Genomic DNA, 21,590 nt, shown 5'->3' on the forward strand with positions numbered 1-21,590 from the left:
AAAAATGGTCTATATTCACATTCAGTTATATAACAGCATCAGAGAATAGGAGGTGGAAGGGCTTTCAAGAGGTCCCATTTGACCCATGTCCTACTCCTCTTATAATTCAAAAATAGAAAGTAAGCTAAATATAAAGCAAAGGGAATGAAATCTAGTGAACTCCTCTTCCCTAAAAATTTCCAGGACCTTTATCCTGGAAGCCTTTCTTTGACAAGGACATCTTCCCTCTCCGTAACAGCCCTGTGAAATCCTCAATGATCAATCATGAAAAAAGCTCTTGAAGTTAAAAAAAAAAAAAAAAAGTAATTTTTCTTCATCCCAGGAAATTTCTGGAAGCTTTGATTGAAATACAAATGGTTCATAATGAACATTCCTGTTGCTGCTTGCACTCCTCGGGGGAGATGTGCCAAAATAATAAGTGAACATAAACATTCTGCAGCAAAGTGCATCCTACTGCCAGAGCAGCAGCATTTAATGTACTTGAAAATGCCTCAGAGTTTTTGGAGCAGGCTGATCCCACAACTCCCTGAAACCAGCATATTATCACAGTGACTCATGCCTTCTTCTATCCCAAGATAAGAGCATTCTTTTTAATCACAGATAATGTTGCTATGGCTATTACTCATAAGCTACTCGATTTGACTGTCTTGAAGCTCCAAGTTGCAAACCTCAATGAAAACTGATTAGAATTTACACAGAGAAGAACTGGAACCTCTAATTCTCCAATGTTAAATATTCATATAAAAAATAATAACGTAAAAGCTATCGTTGAGTTGCTAAAGCATAAATTAAAGATTAATATACTACAACATATATTCCAATTAAGAGTGCAATGCCAAAGATTCAAAAAAAAGACTGGAAATTCCAGGTTCACAGGTGTGCAAGGAGCCTTAACTTGGCCTTGCACATGTACAACCTATAGAATGGTACTTTTCCATATGTGTGTCTCCTTCGGTACACAAAATGTACAAACATAAGTAGAAATATCTAAATGCTGTTAACATTGCTATTTGTGACAAACAAAAACTTGCAAAACACCTGGAAACTGTAACATATTGCCTAAGTGTCTTCTCAAATATATGTCCGTGATGCAATATGAAAATTATTTGGTAAAATATTACCAACATAAGAATATGCTATTTTGTCTCCTTTCTAGTTATATATGCTTCCAAAACTGGTAAAATATCATTTTTGCACTCCTATCTTATAACATACAGTTTGAGGAAACAGCACCAAACTGGTTTGTTGAGAGAGGAAAAAAACATAAAGATTATTTTCTTCAAGTTGTTTGCAGGCCACAAACAAAAGTATCGACAAAAAAAGGGGCTGACAGAATGCCCTGAAGACATGCTAGCTAGTTCCCAAATCACATCCCCTAAATGAAGCAATTAGAATAAGAAAGAATAAGAAAGCACAGGTAATACTGCCAAGCTCCCATAGGCAGTATCCCATTAATTTGCAAAAGTTAGGCCAGAGATCAGGAAAAAAATGTTTTGCTGATTCTCATCTTTTTACATAAAGCATTTTTGTTAATTGATGCCTTAGAGTTAACGTGTTGTGAGAAGACAAAAATGGTATATTGAAATTCTACAATTTTGTTTGTCCGCAGCTCAGTATTATAAGCATAATACAGCAAGTTGTACTGTGTCTAGGTCTCAAAAAACAACAATTTTTTTTCCTTAACAACAAAGCTCTTGCAGTCTTTCTTTACATAAAATACCGTATTTTCTTTTAAAACAAACAAACAAATTGGCTTCCAGTCCTTGCAATTCCACAGAAAGCTTTAAAAGGCCATTCAAAAGCCTAAAGGAAAATTCAGAAGCCTCATGGGGGGGTGTGTTTTAAGAAGGCCCATGATTTTTCAGTTGATCTCATGATTTTAAACACTGGAAGGTGATTTTATGAATAACAAGCAAGTCATATTGTTGTCTTGTCCCTGGTGGCACGGGAAGCCTGGGGTACCACAGCTCAGTGAGCTGCTTCGTGTCAGCTGAGACGTGGAAAATGAAAAAGCTTCGAGCTTACAATTTGTACCTGTCTTTGTAACAGGTTAAGTGTGTGCACAAGGTCATTTATCACAGCTCAGCTGATGCATGGGACTGTGATTGCACGCCTCAGCTCCCAGGAAATCCAATGTCTCCTGTCCTCCCCTCTTGTTCTCGTTCTGGAAGGTGGCCTCCAAAAAGTGAAGCTTTCTCCTGTCACACATCTGGCTGAGACTCTGCCCAGGCACATCTCATCCCTGGGGAGCACTCACACAGCACAGAGCCTGCCACGACCCAGTCTCACATTTTTGTAAGAAAAACACATCATGAGGAGATAGATGTTAGACTTGAATGAAAAGTTCTTTAAAAAAAAGCGAACCTCTAAATCACACAGTATGTTCTGTTTCCGTACACGGAATTCTTAATTTAATTTATTCATTTTTTTTTTTAAAAAGGGAAAGATTGTAGTAATTCAGATATCAGAAAAAAGACTTCCTGAAGGAATAGCTGAGGCCAGTGCCAGAAATGCAGAAACTTGAAGCTGTTGGTGGCAAGCACATAGTTCCTAGAGCATGTAGGTACAGGGAGTAAGGACAGTTTCAAACCATCTAAAAGCAGCACCCCTAGTCCTGTTCCCTCCCCCTCCTTGGCCTCCCTTCTGTCTCTCTGGAACCATGTTATTTACTGCTGGTGAAAAGTGCCAATTGATGAAATCAACAAATTAATTTCCTTTCTTTAGAAAGCTACCAGAATAATGTTCCACCCCCATGCTGGGAGCACTTCTGAAAACTAAGAATGCGATTCCTTGATGGGGGCTTGTTCCTTGAGGGAACTTGTATTACAGGGTGGAGCTGGATAAACAGCAGCCACTCTTCTACCTGGATGATTTTAGGTTGATCTGTGCTACCAAAGGATACTACTCCTTAAATTTAAGCACTAATTTTCAGCAGCCTTCTGCAGGACTGTCTAGGTATTTATTTGTGCTGCTTCCTGTGGCATGGATATTCACAAGACTCCAGATCTTTGCCATGGAACAACCAAATTATGGGATTTACTACAGCATATCTGGAACTGGCCACGTCACTTAATTAGAAGCAATAAGTGAAGACTATGAAAGCAAACTCCAACCACAAGGAAATACATGTATTCTACAAGACTTGCACATCTAAACACCTTTTGAGGTGTGTGATTGCTTCATTTTCTAACACAGAGCCAGGAAAAGCCAGGAACTCCGCAGCAGGCAAAAATCTTCCCCCAGCAGTCTCACTTGTTTCTTTTTCCACATACCAAAACCTCGAAATGATTAAGTTCCATTATAAAATTCACCTTAATTAGCATTTCCTTATCACCAGAGAAATGGGGGGGAGGGGGAAGTGTTTATGAGATCTTTGGCTTTGAACATTTGAGGTTATCCTCATGAGCCTCACTAATGTAGAATTTTCAAAACTTAAGCCTGGAAAGCTGACTGTAGGACGCTGTGAATGGTAGCTGGCTGTAGGAAGAGAGCAATGCAACAAATAACTATGGGGTTTCCCTGTACTAATTCCATATTAACGGAATATCATACAAGTGGTGGGTAATTTTGTTGTAAAATCTCTATCAATGTAATGGGGAGTCACATACCTGCATAATTTAACTAAGTTAAAGAGGGACTTCACTTTAATAGCCAAGGAAATTGTACATATAATTTTCCATATTAGTCGCTCTGTCTTGTTTTCACATGCTGTTAATTATAGATTTTTTTAATACAACAAGTGAAATAAGAAGGAAGATCTACTAATGATACAGAGACAGGTGGGACGTAAAGCCCAAAGCAACCTGCTGAGCTTGCTTTCACAACTCTGTACTGTAAGGATAAGGTATTTTGCTACAGGCATACTAGTAAAGCAGCATATGACTATATTTAAAGCTACTTTGAATAATCTTCAGCTAACCAACAGCAAAGATGCATTTCTCCCAGAAAGCTCCAGGAGCAAGGCCCCTGATGTGCATTTATGACAGAGATGTTTGGTGTTAATGAAATTAGAAGGTCAAGATTATTGTAAATCATCTGGGCCCCTCCTTTTCCTGTACTCAGGTTATTTACTAGCTCTCACACAGAGTTGATATTTATTGTGCCTAATTTTAGCATGCTTGGGAATTTTTTTTTCCTCAATAAAGATAAAATCTGATCATGACAAATTGCATCCCTAAACTAAAGTGATTCAACACTTAGTGATTCATACCCCCCAACATGTTTTATTACACCAGTCTTGAGGCTGAAAATTCACTTTGAAAAGTCAACAACCAAACTCCTGAACTGGGAGTCTAAAAAAACCCTGTGTTGTTATAACCCCACCTTTAGAATGCAGTTGTAAAGCAAGTTTTAAACCAGAAATGCCAAATCTTGCTATTCCAGGGATCAAGTGACGCTATCTATTTCACTTGCCTTGAAAGTATTTCCGGTGCCATAAAGGACAAAAGTAAACAAACAGAAATCATGGAAACCACCAGGCAGGATTACCAGCAGGCTTACCTAACTGGATAAACTGGGGATCGCTTTTCACTCCAGGTCCTGCCCCAGTACTTGCTGCCACTTCCACGCTGTATCGAATACCAGGAACCAGGGAGGGGATGACGACGGAAAAGGTGGTACCATCCACCGTTTTGTTGATGTGGTATCGACTTTCATTGCCAAGACACCAAACCTGCAGGGAAGTAAGTGCATGGTACGTATAAGTGTTCAACATTCAACACCAAAGGATAAGCGGAAGGAAAGATGACACATTGTTTTCTCCTGGATAAAGGAATTTATAATTTGTCACTACTTCAACACTTTCTGTCCTAGGCACTCTACAAATAATGAAAAGGTACTTTTTGTTGCAAAGAGCAGATCCAACTACCACCATTATTTGATGGGTTTGTCATAATTCATTCAGAGTTCAACTGGTGTTAATAAAACTAAAAGCATTAGTAGCGCAGAACAGGACAGGGAGGCCCCATAGCCAAGAACTGGTCACATAAACAACTAAGTAAGAGCATTCAGTTTAATGAATTTGCAATTCTCTTGCTCAGGAATTATTTGTCAAGAAAGACTATCGTCACTCAAGTGCCTGAGAATGTCTTTCATCACATGACATCACAAGAGAATTGATGCTACATTGGAATTCAAATGGTTTCTTTTTTTCTTTTTTCTTTTTTAAGATGGCAGCAAGAGGCAAAGACTGAGTGATTTTCTGTCTTCTAATTGAGAGACAACAGCATGACACCAGATCTCAGTTTCGGAGATCTAGACCAGTCTCGCGACTTCGAATCACCACTGTGCAAATTATATCAGTGACATTAAACAATTGGGAGAAACAAGATGATGAGGTATTTTTATCCCTGTAGGCCTGAACCACTCATGTGGCAAATGCTTTTTAAGAGTATGGTTGAACTCCCAACTGCTATTCGAGGTGGAGTAGCAGCTAATCTAGATCTGCTAAAAAAAATGATGAAGCTGTGTTGACTTCGGTTTTGTCCCCTTTCCACAGATGAATTGCTCGACAAAGAACATTTACCCAGAAAGCTAAATTAGTTAAATTCAGTACTTTATCTGTAAAGAAGCAAACTCGGCTGAGAACAGCAGTGTATCTGAGTCTGGGCTGATTGTACATAGGAGGGAAGATTTTGCTTTTGACATATGGAGCTCCTAAAAGATTTAGTACCCAGATAGCTGCTTTAAATCTCTTGTGCAATTCTGCTGATGTGGAGATTGCCAGGTGAGCGAGCTACAGTTTCACATGTAGAACAATTGCCACGGCCCTTTCTGCCCGGACACTGGAAATTTTATCTCACCTTCAGGAGGCTGTAAGATCCTTTTCCCTTCTCTGAATGCCAAGGATTGAAACAAGGCTAGTGGGACACTGTGAGGATGTGAAATGTACTTTAAGTCCCTTTGAAATCGAATCCCAACACAGGATATACATAAGCGCTGCTGCAGAGCAGGTCAGAGCACACAAAGAGAATCTCCTGTTTGTATTCTGATACTATATAGAGAATTTTTCAGTCAGTGTTTGTGGTAAAATTATTAGTAATACTGCTCTTAAATCCTAGAGGATGGTCATGAAAATGATCTTATGTAAATGAGAACTCGATTAAGTGTGGAAGAAAACATTTAAATCTACATTTTGACTGCAGCAATTTTCACAGAGATTGTTACTGCCGCCCTGTAAAATGGTTCATGTGCAAACAATGGAAACAATTTATTATGTGCTTGTGACTATGAATTACTAATTCAGAAAAAAAAGTTTTGTTCTTAGGAGCTCAAGTACATGAAGAAATGCATGGTAAAAGAAACAATAATGTTATGTTAAACATCAGGCTGCTCAGTACTTGCCATACTATATTGACTGTATACCTCAATAGGCAAGTGAAAACGAACTTTCATATAAAACAAGGACGAATTCACATTATAACAGATGCATAAGCTGAGAAAGAATCAGTATAACAAGAGAATTTCTAACTTCATGGTAAGAAAGGAAACAAAAAATGATTTTTGTTGCGAATTTGAATTTCTGGCTTTTTGTTTGTGCTACTGGCACCTCTTCAATTAGGATGGTACACTTCTTCCTCTTTAGTTTATCCTTTAACTACAGTGGGTATACTTTGATTTGAGTTGCTAAGAAAACAATGAATTCCCACACATATGCATATCTTTTTACATCTTTTTTTTTTTTTTTCCCCTGAGAGAAAACATAGAAGACAGAAAAGCAAAAAGGAAAGAAAAAAGAGAAAATTTCACATGACTTGTTATTAGTTTTTAATCTTAAATAACTAGTTCTGCATTTATTTAGTTTTCAGGCAAAAGCAGTAATTACACATAGCAACTTGAAGAGCAATGACATATACATTCATTGTGTCTGTTTTCTGTCTGTGGTGAAAAGCACAAAGGACAATAACAGCAGCAACGCAAGAAATGTAGATGTGAAGTGTGCCAGTGTGCCATCTACTGCTACACAAGCACTGCAGGATGCTTGCTCCTCCACCTGATAGCCTACTCCCTCAGAATGCTAGGAGGTGGGGCAGGCATTATATCCACTTGGAAATGGGAATTTCCTCACTTTTACTGTTGTGTCCTTGCAACCTTAACATTCCTCTCATGCGGTTTCTTGGTGGAAATAATTCCATCTCTCCAGCTCAAGGTCTGTCTTTAAATGAAATAACTTCACAAGTATTTTTTTCCAATTACATTATATATCTGAAACTAAGCCATAAACGGATTTTTTTACCAGTTGACCAGGTTCTGAAAAGGGTTTTATTATTCTAAATTGACCATGAAGCTTAGCAATCTCTTCCCTTTTCCATTTCAACTCAGGGAAAAGGAATATCAGGATGAGTTTTGATGGCTAGGAATATATGTTTATAGCACTGTGTTTAAACCTGAAAAGTAGCCAAGACATTCTCATTTGAAAGATTTTCTCAATAATGCACATTTGCAGAAGACTGAAACCAAAGCTCCTGCCTCTCTATGGCTACAAAGCTTACTTGATATCCACAGCTAGAGACTTAAAACATCTGTGGCTTGCTCAGAAAAAAAAGCTTTATTTACTTTGCTATGTAAATTATCACAAAAAAATTTGAACTGAAAATACAGTCTATGTTTGTAAACGAACATCAAATAATAAATATTTATAATATGCTTTCAAATTGTTAAAAGTTAAACAGCATAATGAGAACTGTGTTTGGAAGAAAAGAAGAATTTCTATACACTAAATAGATTTATTATTATACAAGCACATTCTTCTCTTGAAAGTTTCCCCGTTTAACTACCCAGTTACGCATAATTTACTCAGATCTTAACACTGTTAATTATTATCCCTAAGCTTTTCAACTCATTAAGCCTGTTTATATTTACTACCTTGGCCAATGCCTTAGAGTCACAAAACGGTTCTCAAACAGGTATGGTTCCCCCTCTACTTGAGTGTGCATTTCTCAAGTTATAATGAAGGCAAGGATGTACCTGCCTTAATTAGGAGTGTTGACCCTTCGCTTTGATTCATGGAGGCTGTTTTAATTGCCTTTCCACCACCTAGGCAGAATTACTAAATATGGAGTTTGAGTCAAAGCAGTGCTTTTCTATCCCGTTTTCTCTGAGTAACCAGAAGAGGGAGCCAAGCACCCACGAACAGCCCATCCCTCACTACCTGGCCAGGCTCCATCTGCCAGGGGACCAAGGCATGCCAGCAGTACCTTATATTCTTGAACCATCCCGTTCTGGTTGTCCTCGGGGGGTGGCTGCCAGGTGACCACGATTGCTGTGCCGTTCCCATCGTTCTTAGTTACTGAGACACTCTGAGGTGGAGCACTAGGAGCTGTTTGTTTGGAAAGAAGGATTGAACAGTTAAGTTTGTCGCACCCAGGAGCAAGGTTTCTAAAGAGGAAGATGGTTTCTGGGCTGTACAAATGCGATCTTTTTGTGCCCCATCCTTCAATGAGGGCAGCTCCTGACCACAGGGTAAAATGATATGGAAGGAAAGTGTGTCAAACTGCAACCAGGCTCCTGGGTTTTGCTGTAATCTCGCTGTGCAGGACAGGAAAAGTCACATTCATCACTAGACTCTCCAAGCTCAGATACTCCTTACCCAAATGTCACAGTCCTGAACACAGAATTCATCAATGGTCTCAAATCACCTCATCCAGCATCAACAGTTTTGAAAAATAAAGTCTCTAAACAGACCCCAGTCTAAACTTCATTTTCCTCTAGTGTGTAAATAATAACGAGTAACATGAAACTTATTAAAATCAGGACAGCATGTGTTAATATTAACACATTTATAACAAAAATTTATGGTACACATTTATAACAATAATTTACGGTTCGCATTTGAAATAGTCCTCCTAAAAACCGGACGCACAGCTGATGCTTGGGGTGAATGCAGCTATGCACACCTCCTGAACCACTTGCAGCAATAAACTGGAGCTACAGGGCATTTATAATGGGGAAGGAGGACAGAAAGGGAAAGGTGGTGCAACCTTAGCAGGGGCACGGAAGGCACTGGACACCTTGCACACTCATTACGCCTGTGCAGCAACAAAAGGAAAAGCTTTATGAACCTTCTCTTTTTAACACATGTATGAGATGGAAATGCATAATTTAGTCCACTATATCTGTTGCCTTCATTCATCTTTTCACTTTGTCTCACTGATTGATCCAGATATAAAAGCCTTCTAAAAAGCATGGTTTTCATTCCCTCAGCTACAGGGCTTTGATGATTTCTGTGGTGTCTGCTATCTACTCAAGATAGTGATTAGCAAGTGCTTGAATCTGACAGAAGTCACTTGTGACCAGCCCATGAACTCAGCGGGGAGGAGTGCACACTGCAGGGAAGATAAAATAGCGCATTTCCCATTGTGTGTTGGAGGGGATTTTTTGCACATCCCTCTCTCTCTGTCTCTCGTGCCTGGCTCTGAATATTTACTTCTGTGTCACCAAACAATTCACATAATGATCAGCCCAACACAGCCTCCTCTGCTACAGATTGCTGCTCTCAAACAGTACGCACTTCAAACAAAATCAAATAATGAACACATCAGAAGAAAGCTGGCCAGACTGTTACTTCAAAAAGGAAAGATGAAGACAGTCTGGCTCCTACTTGCCTTCTTCCAGGGTCTTTGCAAATTTCACTTCACTATCTGCTCCCTGAAACTCATTAAAAAAAGGGCGGGCCTTGATTTCGTAGTTTACACCTTTCTTCAGCTCGGGAAGGACAACGCTGTTCTTGGTTGGAGTCCTCACTTCAAAGATTAACCACTCTGACTCTCCGTAGGATGCTGGTGTAGGCCGGTACAGAATTTTATATCCTTGGATGTATTGGGATTGCTGGTCCACCTGGCAAGACAGCAGAACACAGAACACATCCATGAACAGACGCGAAGCAGGGAGGATGCCCGTGACACCGTGCCCGGCCCCTGCGCCACCCGCTCGTGTTACTCACAGTAAACATCCCTGCCAAAGCACACAGAGGCTCCTGGCACTACAGCAAATTACGGGCTGGACTTGCAAGTGCATTAATCTGTTTGATGCTCGTAGAGCTGTGCTGGTTCCCCTGGATTTAGGAAGGCATTAAAGGGGGATAACAGAGTTGTATAATACATCTCGGCTCCATGAAACGAACAGTCTTTGCATCCACGGGGTGACACAGCTCGGCACAGGCCAGACTTCTGCCCACCTGAATGGGCACAGCAGCCAGGGGGCCAGGGGGCACACAGGGAAAGGGGGATCTACAGTGCCACAGCTCAGGGTGATGAATACAGAGGTCAAAGAGAGAGACCGCCAACTGCCCTGAGATGTCAAAGCAATGAGCACTGCTTCCTGCCTGCTTCTTTTTGGAGAAAGTGAACTGGAAGGACAGGCAGCTGGCACCTTCACCACAGCTGTGGCTGGGCTCTGTCAGAGCTGGGCAGGAAAGGGTTGCCCCAAGAGGGCTCTGGGGAGGCTCAGAAAACTCGGTATGGTAATGGGGCTGAGACTTGGAAACGCTGATCAAGCTGATGCTTAGTGCTCCTGAGCACTTTTCAGAACAAGGTAATTTTATATCAAATGTCTGGAGGAAAAAATCTTAATGTAAACAAGGATGCATTCAATATGTTTGGCTATAACTGAAACAGAAAGCTATCATATATGTGTGATCTGTCGTGGAGCATTCGCTATCTTTTAACAACCATTTTCAACTTCTGGTGGGTAAGAAAGTCCAATAACAACCACAATAAAAATTTTTGAAGTGCATCAGATTTTCCCTGTTTTCAAAAATCTCGTACAGTGGTATTAAAAAACCCTCTGTGCTTGCAATTTTTACTCCAAAAAGCAACATATTTCATTTTTAATAATCACATAAAGAATCTGTGTGTTAGCTGAAACTGAGGTAATGCTTATTTTCGAAATTGTGGAGAAGCCACAGGCTACCCAAGAGACTGACAAAAAATGCCTTTCTGGAAAAGGCTGTTCTATAAGAAAAGGTCAAGCAAAATCGTGCTAGGAACCTCAAAGATATTTTAATGTTATTAGCTAAAACAGGAGATTGCCTGCTGCAGGTGGCCATGCTGCAGGTGAGAGTGAAATTACTGTGCAACAGTATTATTCTGGTATTAATGGTATTCTTGCAGCACTGAGGAGCCCTGGTCATGGACCAGGACTCCTCTGGGCTACAGCTCTTCTGCAAAGTCAAAAATCCTTTTGTTCCTGTTCAAAATACTCTGCCATGACATGGCAGGGGCTGCAGCCTTTGCTTTTCCACACTATCCCCGCCAGTATATTGACATGTTCAGGTGGAAGTCCTGAAAAGACCTCAAAGCTCACTCCCTAAGGTTTTATTCCTGTACCTGGTATAATCATATCCCCAATTTTTTTCTTCATTCTGCATTTAATTTTAAAACAGCTCTTCTTTGAATTACATTTTCTTACCTCCTTGTCCACTATTTGCAGTTTCCCACACTGCTCTGTTTTTATTTCTAGTTCTAGATTGCCAAAAGTCTCTCATGGTGAGCCATTTTTAATCCTTTCTCATGCTGACGCCTCCGCCTTGTAAGTCTACCTGAGCCTTTTTTCTGTATGTTCCCAACCTCCTTGCTCCAGGACTCCTGGAGTGTTGTTTCCTCACTCCCTCATTTCCTCTGCAATATCCTCCATGTGGCCAAGTTCCCACTGCCCCCCACCACACGTCAGTGTGACACTGCCCTTTCCATCTCCTCTCTCTGTACCATCTGCACTCCCAGGACCGTTGGGAAGCACGGGTTCAGACGAGGCTCTGTGGATTGGGGTGTGTTTGTAGGATGGAGGTAACACTTTCAAACGGAATTATGGCAGTGCTTCTCTCCACTGGTGACTGACAGACAGGGAAGTGCCCGTGCTATCTCATTAGGAGACTGACAGACTCCTGAAATCAGTGCAAAGGCTTCAAATGACATGACTCAGGAGGCCTTTGATCAGTCCTTCAGCTTCCAGAGAAGAAACAGAACTCTCTATGGGGACACAGATGGGGAAAACGGGACAAAATTTAATGAAGTAGGAAAGCAAAGCCCAAGTCTCTTCACTCCAGGGAGAAAGGATCTGCAAGCATACAAACTACACAGCTTCCTAAAGTGTGACTCCACTGCAGTCCAAGTAGGACAATTCAGCAGTACCTGTAACCACCACCATAATACAGATTTCTACTCACAGTCCAATGAACTTCAATTGAGGAGGAAGAAAGGATAGTAGGGTTGTGCAGATGTAGTACCACGTCACCCAGTTCTCTCTGGACCTGCTTGTGATCCACACCTTGGCTTGTTGGTGGAACATCTGTAATAATTTAAGATTCCATTCTCACAAGTACATATTAATAATAAGTTAAAATAAGTGCATGTAAATACAAATTAATATATCAGATAGTATACGATGCTATCACCCACAAAGTTTACTCTAGGTACTTCCCAGTTATGTAAGAAAAAACATCAATTATCTTCCTGAGCAAATCACCAGTGCTGAGGTAGTACCAAATCAATACACTGCACTTCCTCAGAGAGAAACACGACGGAAATGTTGCAGAAAAAGAAACTCCACACTAAAGAAGGCTTTGGTAAATGGCTTAAAGTAGCATTTCTTTGTTCTTTCCTGTTGGGAAGAAAAAATGTTCTGCAAATTCCAAGAGATCAGGAAACCTGTAAAGAACGGCAGAAACAGAAGCTGGATCTTCAGATAAATTCCTGGCAAACTTGCTGTTTTTAACTACAAAATCACGTAATGACCAAAGAAAAAGAAAAATTAGTCACATGGCTGCAGGTTCTCTGATGGCAAGTGGTTTCTGTAAACAGCAGGCAGAACCTGGGTGAGTCCTGCCTGCATTGTTTGATACTTGGTCCATCTTACAGCTAGAAGAGTTATTCGTATGAATGAAGGGACAAATTCCTCTTAAAATATGCAATGGTACAATGGAAACATCTCTCTTGCATGCTGAGCCCTTGAAAAGCATATTTAACTGAAATGGACGACTGTCAGATGTATAAAATTTATAGAGCAGCACTAACAGGGTATCTAAAATAGACAGACACTCTGGACAGCAGAGTAACAAAGCTTCTGTATTGATTTCACACCTCTCTCCTTGATCACTTCATTTTAAACAAATACCACGCTGAGTATCATTAAAAATCACAGGCTCGGAAATTATTGCAAAAAGTACTTGAAATTTTTACTTTCCTTTTTTAAAATTAACTTAATTCCAGATATAGAGTAACGCATTATATAAACTTTGCTCCAGCCTGACTACTTCCCTGCTTGACCTCCTCTAGTGAGAAAGCAGCATCAGGAAATCTTCAAGGGTTCTGTTCTCTGAAGACTGGAATTTCCTGGCAATTTCCATGGCTGTCTGCTTTCAAGAAGTGCTAGAGTATACCAAATTTCTGTATATATTTATGTACAGTTACTGTAATAAGTCACTGCAGGTGTGTAGACTATCCTGAAAGATGAGGTTTGGACAGCACAGTTGATGCATTTACTAAGTGTCATCTACATCAGTGAGTGCAACAGTTGTAAAACACGCTTTTTGCATGGTAGTCATAGTCTCCATTTACCAGCTTTCAATACTGACTAAATATTAAATTAAATTAAATATTAAAAAAACCAAGGTTGCATGAGGATAAGTCATGAGGCCTACTTTCCTTCCAGAAATACAGTTCCCATTCATACAAAGCCTATGTCACTTTGAACTTTAGTCATACGGTTTCCTCAACATATTTACAAGAAGCTGGTATTTCTTCAAAGTTAAAGAAGCAAGCTGAGGTTAGCATGCAGTCTGAGAGTGACAAATCTGGATTCTTAGCAAGCAACACTGATAACAATGAAACAACAAAGCAAAAAAACTCTCCGATGAGTCATTGCTATTTCCACATTTAGTATGTTCTGCCAAACAGCCCATTTATCAGAGTATTTCCCTCCTCCCAAAGTTTGAAAGCATTAAAGATAGAAGCTTCTGTTTGGAGTGTTGCCTAAACATCACCCTGCTTAGAATGTAAAAGGAAAGTCAGTGGAATAATTAGTTCTATCTTCACTAGTCCTAAAAGATGAGTCATCAACAATGTGAATCCAACCATTCACAGGGTCAGCCATTTGCACATCTGTGCTATACAATGATGTGTGTGTTTCCATGTTTCAGCTCCAAGCTTCCAAGGCAGGGACTGTCAAGTTGATGACACCCAAACATGTGGTTGGTAATGGTGGTAAAGTGCAAAGCTGAAGGTAGGTTAGGTTCCCAAACTGGACATGCATTATAGCTAGGCTATACCACCCTCTGGACAAAACTCAACTTGGAAATTTTTAAACTTTTTTAGCTAGACCACAACTTAAACAAAACTGAAATGGTATTGGAAGAAGAGTAGAATCTCTTAAAAAACCTGGCACTTGATTATATTTCTTACTATTGAAGAAGATTTTGTGTATTGGTTGTTATTTTCACTGAGGTTCCGTGTGGTTCCTCCGGTTTTCAGTTCTACTGGGTGCCCAGAGAACAGCAAAGCTTTTCCATGTTACTATAAACCATTCAGTTGAGTGAAAAGAACATTTGCTGTTTCTCAGAATCATGTCAGTGATCAGTTAATTTGGGACAGGCACAGTACCTCATCTTGTCCTCAGGAATGAAACTGCACTACACCACATGAAGAACAGACTCGTGTAGAACACTGCAGCCTGCCCACATAATAACATGTGTTGATCTTTTTCCAGGAATCAGGAATCAGCAAAAGGTTACTAAATCTTTCCTTGGTAACAGACTTAGGAAGCAGTGCAATCCCTCTCTTCCATGTGTCCCTGACTCTGCTGTCTACATTTATCCACTGAAATTGTCAGCCATCAGGAGAAATGCATAATACCAAAAGACAGCAATGTGAAACTGGTCACTCCCCAGGGGAGATCAGAGAGACTTGCTTTCAGACCAATGACAGAAAAAAATGAGAAGTGACCAAAGGAAAATGCTTTGTTTCCTCTACAGAACTTCCTTTCAAAAACAAACATGTACTTACTTATGCAAACAAAGAAACAAACACACAACACGGACACTCTTAATAAGCCAATGGGTCAGTTTCTCCAGTCATCAGGAAGAGCAGAAAAGGAAACAAACAAAAAAAAGTATGAACTCTATCACTTTTCCTTTGAAAAAAAGGTATTTCTAGCTTTCCCCTTCTTAAGAAGGTAAGTATTTCGACTGGCAAAAAGCAGGCTTCAAAGTCATAATGTATTATTCCCTGTACATCATCCAAAGCGTCATTTATTTACTACAGTGAACACAGCTATTTTTTAATTTCACATTACGGCTGGATTCAGTCCATAGCTGGACTTCAGTCACAGCTGGAGTCTGTGGATGACTCCTTCATCCACTTCTACCCAGCCTTTTCTTCCACTTGGCTATCTGTAAGCATCGTCTCTCTTCCCTACTATTTTACTTCCAACAGTTGTATTATTGAAATACTTTTAATATACTGCCAAAACCTCTTATTTGCTGGCCCATGATGCCAAATTCCTTCAAATTTTAAACTTTTCCTTTCCTAATGCAGCAGAAATCAACTGATTTTTCTCCCTCTGTCTCAGTCTTAAGCCTCATTTGATTCACTGGACATAGTAATAATGTTTCCATGGAATTTGAGTATTTGTGTGGTAACTCAGAAAAACAGAGATTACTGTTGTTGCTAACAGGAGCTGCTATTCTGCAAGATGTAACTATCTTTGGACAAGATATACTAGGGTTCCCTTAGGCAATGCAACATGCTGTCAGAGTCTGTGTTATGGAGAAATGCAAGTTTAAACACACTATTTTACCATAGAATACATTATTGCCAGGATAGGTAGACAGGCAAAAGCTACCAAAATTCCTGCATCTGCTATCCCTTAGTCCACTTGTGACAGCTGCTGTGGACACCCAAAATGTTCAGAATCAAAAGCTTACCTTGAGTTTTCACTGGATCAGATATTTGGCTTGGGTCGCTCAGTCCATACGCATTAGCTGCTCTCACAAGGAACAGGTAAATCGCATTTGGTTTTAGCCCTTTAACTGCAAAACTCTCCATTTTCACATTTTCAGCTACAGTTTGCCAGCTGCTCCCAGATGCATGGCTAAGGACAAATCACACACACCAGCAGGTTAGCACGTGCTTGTTTAATAACATATTAAACACAAAGGTACAGACAGCAAGATCACGAGACTCGTGTACCTGAAGGCCTCAATTATGTAAGAGGTTGGCGTTGCACCTGAATTCAAATTAGGTTGCCATGACAATGTAACTGTATTTCTGCTGACATCTGTCACCTCGGGTTTTGACGGAGCACTGGGAATCAAGTTTGGGTCAGTGGGTCTCGGTGGCTGCACTGGGACTCCAAACTCTAACAAAGGAGAGAGAAATGCTGAGTATGGACAGGAAGCAGCTGTAAGCCAAAGAGCTGTTCACATCTGCACTGGCAATTTATGACAGAGCCAGATGACTTCTGCATTTCAATTGCTGATTTTCCTTTATGTATTCTCTCCTTGCAGAGAAACCCTAATTGATTTACCTTGGACCTCAATGTATGCACTCCATGTAGCTTCGCCACTCGGGGTTGAGGCGATGCAGGTGTAGCGACCGGTGTCGCCCAGCTGAGCAGGGAGAGAGAAGAATAAATATTTGAAACAATCAGGCACTCAGTGGGCTAGAAAAGTAATTACAGCTCTCTGTGTACCCCCATGAATATGGATGAACGTATTAGAGGCTGCAAAAACTTCGAACTACAAACTTCTTCCATTAGAAGTTATGATTTCGTGTGCTGCGGAAGGAAGATGGGTATTTATTTCTGAGCAGTCACAACAGAATTGGAAAAGCTGCACGTTCTAATTTAGTGTTGACTATTCTGTAATGAACAAAGTGAAAGCAAATTTTGTAGCATTTACTCCTTACTCTGCACAGGTCTTAAAAAATAAATTGAGAAGGAACTCAGATGACAAGACCCCATGCAACTGTCAACCCTCTACATCAGTAATGCCTGGGGATTTATGAGAACTGAGCACTGGAGAACATGTCATCCTTAAATCAAAGCTTAAATATTCCACAGGGTACACATGGGGTTCCCTGTGTTAGTATAAATTTCAATCTACAGCAGATCCAAAAAGGAATATCCATATGCTATTCTCATCCAGTCCTGAATGTTGGATTATTTGTCCATATGTGACTTAATCACATTTCAAAAGAGTTTCCTTTTTTCTCCCCAAAAAGAAATGCAATCCTCCTAAGGTCCCAGCCTCACCGGATGAGCTGGACAGAAGTGATCAAAAATCAGAGGTTCAAGCCCTAAGCCAGTCTAACTTGTAATTGGCAACAGGGCAACCCTGGGGAATATGGTAAAGTGATGTATTCAGCCTAATTTCAAAAAATTACTATATTTCAAAGCACAGAAAAGATGGCGGAGAATAACTAGTATGACAAAATTTAACATTTTAAAACATTTTACAGTGTGCAAGGCATGACCAGCAGCAGTACTGAGCAGGTACTAGAACTCCCTGAGGAGTATCTGACAGGTGATTAACCATTTTAAACTACAGTACACTGAGGAGTGAATATGTTTAAACACTAAAAAGTCTTTTAAAAAAGCTATGTACATAGCTCTATTACTGCTCTATGCTGAACAAAGGTTTTCTTTATAAACATTTAAATTAACTAGATAATGTTAATCTATTAGTGCTAAAGCCCAAATAATTTAATGATTTGTCTTACTGAAACACAAGTTTGCTTTCCCTTTCATGTTTCAAGTACCAAATAATTCCCTTAATTAATACCTTTTAAAAAGCATTTTTCCTTATGAAACCTGAAATAATGTGCCTTAGGCAGGCGTTAAGCGTAAAGAATGAACTATCTGAAAACACAAAGTATCAAATATTTTCATACATTTATGTAACGTTTCATTAATTCTAAATGTAGAATTTACCACATCTAAAATGCCTGGAGTTGAAAAAAAAAACAAAACCAAAGTGAAACGAACAACAAGGAAACCCACTGGCCAGTTCAAGCTACCTTGGCATATCGGATCTGCAGTGCTCCCGTCTCCAATTGCTTGATGCGGGAGTCCTGGGTGGAAACGAGGATTCCATCCTTTTTCCAGAGGATAGTGGGCATTAAAGTGCCAGTGGCCACACAGTTCAGCACCAAAGTACCATCTACAGCTACGGTCTGATTCACAGGACCCTGTCGAATGACAGGGGGAGGCCGGTCTGCAATCACTGCCAGGAGAAACAACAGGAAAGAGATTTCTGCAACTGGAAGCAATTTTCTAATCATCTAAGCAACAGCAGTTGCTCGAGGCTTTGAAACAAACTAAAGATAATTAAACAAGTAATTAAAGTTGGAGGCATGCATTATTCAGGGCAGGGTGCATTATAATGATGCACAACTATGGAAGTTTAAGATGATTCCCAATACAGTATCTTCAGAACGTGAAGAGTATTGCACGTTTCACAGCGGTATCCGCAAGGCACTCTCTAATTCCAACATCCTTATAAAGCAATAATGGAAAAAGAAAAGACTTCCCAAATTCTTTCATCTTCTACCACGTGGCAGGCCTGCATAACCAGAACTCATCCTTCCAGCATTTGAAGACAGAGAAAAAGGACGTGGGCTGTCAGGGGATAACCTGACAAGTACGTACTGTGTAAAAAAAACCTTCATCGCATTCTGTCAACTCATTGCGGTGCCGTTTCCTAATTGGGAGATGCCCAGCAGTAGGGTAAAGTAAACACAAAACTAATGGATAGAACTACCATACTAAAGAAATTTCCACTCAGAAATATTTTTCCAGTGGTTTCTGACTTTTAGTTCTGTGATGACTTAATCTGTCAATATGACTTCAAAGCCGCAAAGAAAATCCCACGGTGTGTTTACATCAATTTTAATGCACCTTTCATGGGTTATTTAATAACTGCACAGAGGAAGGTATAAAGCAGTCTCAGTATTCACAGAAAAGAGTGATTGTGTACACGAGGTTTTTTTTCCCATTATCCAATGGATAATCAAAAAAAAAAGAGGTAGAAGTTATCATATTATGCTTCAGTGATCTGCTCTACCTGTACCATCCAAGATGACATGGACTGATGATCCGAAAATAGCCATAACTTTAAATGACATAAATCTGTACAGCAGTGTCACGGGGCTCACGTAACTTGAAAACTGGTTTGGTAGCTGAAGTACAAACCTGGAGTTCTGATAATTTGTGAACATCAGATATTTCTAAATTACTTTTCATAACAACAGACAGGGTGTTAGTACTGCTTTTTTTGGCTAAATCCCAACCCCCATAATTTCATTTGCATGTTCAAATGACACTCTGTTTTCAACTGCTTAATTTATCCTTTAGTTCTTGTCCCAACCTGTTGCATTGCACTGTGAGGCCACTAGTATCTTTCTCTGCAGAGACAGTCAAAAATAAGCCCACTTAAAATCTGTATTTGACTTTGACAGGTTTGTAAATAGTTTTGCAGTTGCCAATGCTGAGTATGACCCATGTGTGCTCCACAGGACAAATCTAATGCCACTGAAATTCACAGTTAATTTAAGTGCCACTGAAGTTGATGGCAACTTCTATTATCTTTGAGAATACCTGGGTATCATTCAGCATATCCTGCCTTCCTTTTCATGAAAGTACCAAAAAAATTATTGCCCCAAGACACTATAGTAAACAACTACCCATCAGATATCTATATATCATATATATCAGATATCCATATACCTTAAAATCATATCTAGCTATATATATATATATATATATTTACCTATCATATATATCAGATATCCATATATCCAGACATATATCCAGAGCATAGAGTAAAGAAAATATATTTAAACTGTTTTTTCCCCAAGTTCAGATGACATAGGTCACTAGCAGAAAAACTCTTTAATTCCCTTAAATTTCTATTTTAAATTTATCTCTCACCTTGCCACAGCCTTCTCCCCAGTGAAAAAACTGGATTAAGGAGGATCACAAAATGTGGCTTATCATTGTGAGAAACCACAAAGGATGTAGTCCTATTCCTCCAATCTTAGTCCAGGGGGTGTAAACAAAAAATTTTATTCTCCAGGTTCACTGCATGTTTCTGGTATTGCATTATTTCTATGTTTTCTATAGTGCAAAGGGCTATTTTACAGAAACTATTCTCAGACAACAGCTTCCCTCCCCCTAAAATCTCCGCACTTATCCTCTTTCTCCATAAGTGCTAAGATTAATATTTTCCCTGAGCATCTTTGCTGTTAAAAATATGAAGTATTTCTGATAATGAGAGACTGGCCTCACATTAGCACGTATAACCGCTTGTACTCATGCTCCCTGTAGCTTTTTCATCCTAATTTTTTTCCCAACTACTCCTAAAAATAGATGTACGATCATTTTAATTTGTCTGTTACCCTGCTGATCTCCATATAGGTTGAGGTTTTTTCATTGCTATAATGGAATATTAAAAAACAGGGGGAAAACCAGGGGAGACGCTAAGCAAATGGACACACAATAACAGGGATAAAGAGCGAGTCAGCAAGTAATCTGAAAGCAAACTCAGTGTAGTGGGGGAAGGTAAAAAAGAGTCTGATTAACATTAACAGATTTGACAAAAATCCATAAACTGAATACACTTACCAAAAACAAAATGGAAATAGAGTGTAACACAATATCCAGAATTTTAAACCCCCGACAGAGACGGCCAAAACAGGATTTTTATGTTCAAAGACACATGCAATCCACATTTATGCAAAGCAGATTTCAAAGAAGTGTCACATCGCTCCACTGCTGCCTTCAAACCAAAACAAAAAAACTTGGGAACGATAAACTGAATCCATGATTACCGTCTGTAACTTCCAAGTAGGCTTTTGTTATGATACTTCCTGCGACGTTTAAGGTCTGGCAGATGTAGTACCCAACATCGGACCTCTGGACGTTGGTGATCGTGAGGTCTCCTGTCTGGGAGACTGAAAATCGGCTGGATGACTGAGGGGGCTGGTATGAGAAAAGGAGATTCTACAGGATGCACAGGAAAGAAGACGGAGGGGAAAGAAAGGTTTAAACAAATTCAAACATCAGTAATCTTAACTCAAATACATCTAAACAAATTAATCTTTTTACATTACACAGAAAACATTCTGCTCTTCCTGTCTTAAGCACGACTGTACCACAACGTGAACAGCTTCTACAGGATCTTTTGTGATAAAACAGATGCAGATACGCACATATAATTGTGAGAGATTTGGGGGAATGTTCTAACATTCTCTATGGTTGATGTCAGACGTTGCACAAAGCTTAACAGACGCTAGTGAAGATGTGATATGTACAGATACCACAATGGTGCAAGCAGCTGTGGTGAACCTCAGTAATTTGCTTTAATGTTCTTTTTCAGAACTTGCTCCAGGGCATCCGATTTCTTTCATTTAAATGCAGATGTTGGTTTACTTATCTGTATTTTAACATTTGCCTTCCTAAGAATGGAAAAGTTTTTTTTTTTTTTTTTTTTTTTTTTTTTTTTTTTTTTTTTTTTTTTTTTTTTTTTTTTTTTTTTTTTTTTTTTTTTTTTTTTTTTTTTTTTTTTTTTTTTTTTTTTTTTTTTTTTTTTTTTTTTTTTTTTT

The 21,590-nt window shown here is 39.5% G+C and overlaps 1 protein-coding gene across 6 annotated transcripts in view; it reads right to left on the reverse strand.

Annotated features, from left to right (window-relative positions):
* ROBO1 (roundabout guidance receptor 1) overlaps positions 1 to 21,590 on the reverse strand; it is a 697,339-nt gene that overhangs the window by 37,471 nt on the left and 638,278 nt on the right. For all 6 annotated transcript variants that reach the window (XM_027881207.1, XM_027881208.1, XM_027881210.1 and 3 more), the window contains 9 exons: positions 20,817 to 20,988; positions 18,006 to 18,211; positions 16,516 to 16,597; positions 16,179 to 16,347; positions 15,914 to 16,080; positions 12,161 to 12,282; positions 9,603 to 9,834; positions 8,196 to 8,317; positions 4,501 to 4,672 (listed from right to left, as the gene is read on the reverse strand). In XM_027881207.1, the coding sequence (XP_027737008.1) occupies positions 4,501 to 4,672; positions 8,196 to 8,317; positions 9,603 to 9,834; positions 12,161 to 12,282; positions 15,914 to 16,080; positions 16,179 to 16,347; positions 16,516 to 16,597; positions 18,006 to 18,211; positions 20,817 to 20,988 (1,444 nt within the window). The remainder of the gene's footprint in view (positions 1 to 4,500; positions 4,673 to 8,195; positions 8,318 to 9,602; positions 9,835 to 12,160; positions 12,283 to 15,913; positions 16,081 to 16,178; positions 16,348 to 16,515; positions 16,598 to 18,005; positions 18,212 to 20,816; positions 20,989 to 21,590) is intronic.

The sequence above is a fragment of the Empidonax traillii genome, unplaced genomic scaffold, assembly GCF_003031625.1.
Source record: "Empidonax traillii isolate 1590-97213 ecotype Southwest subspecies unplaced genomic scaffold, ASM303162v1 scaffold85:size1451899, whole genome shotgun sequence".
NCBI classification, from domain to species: Eukaryota; Metazoa; Chordata; class Aves; order Passeriformes; family Tyrannidae; genus Empidonax; species Empidonax traillii.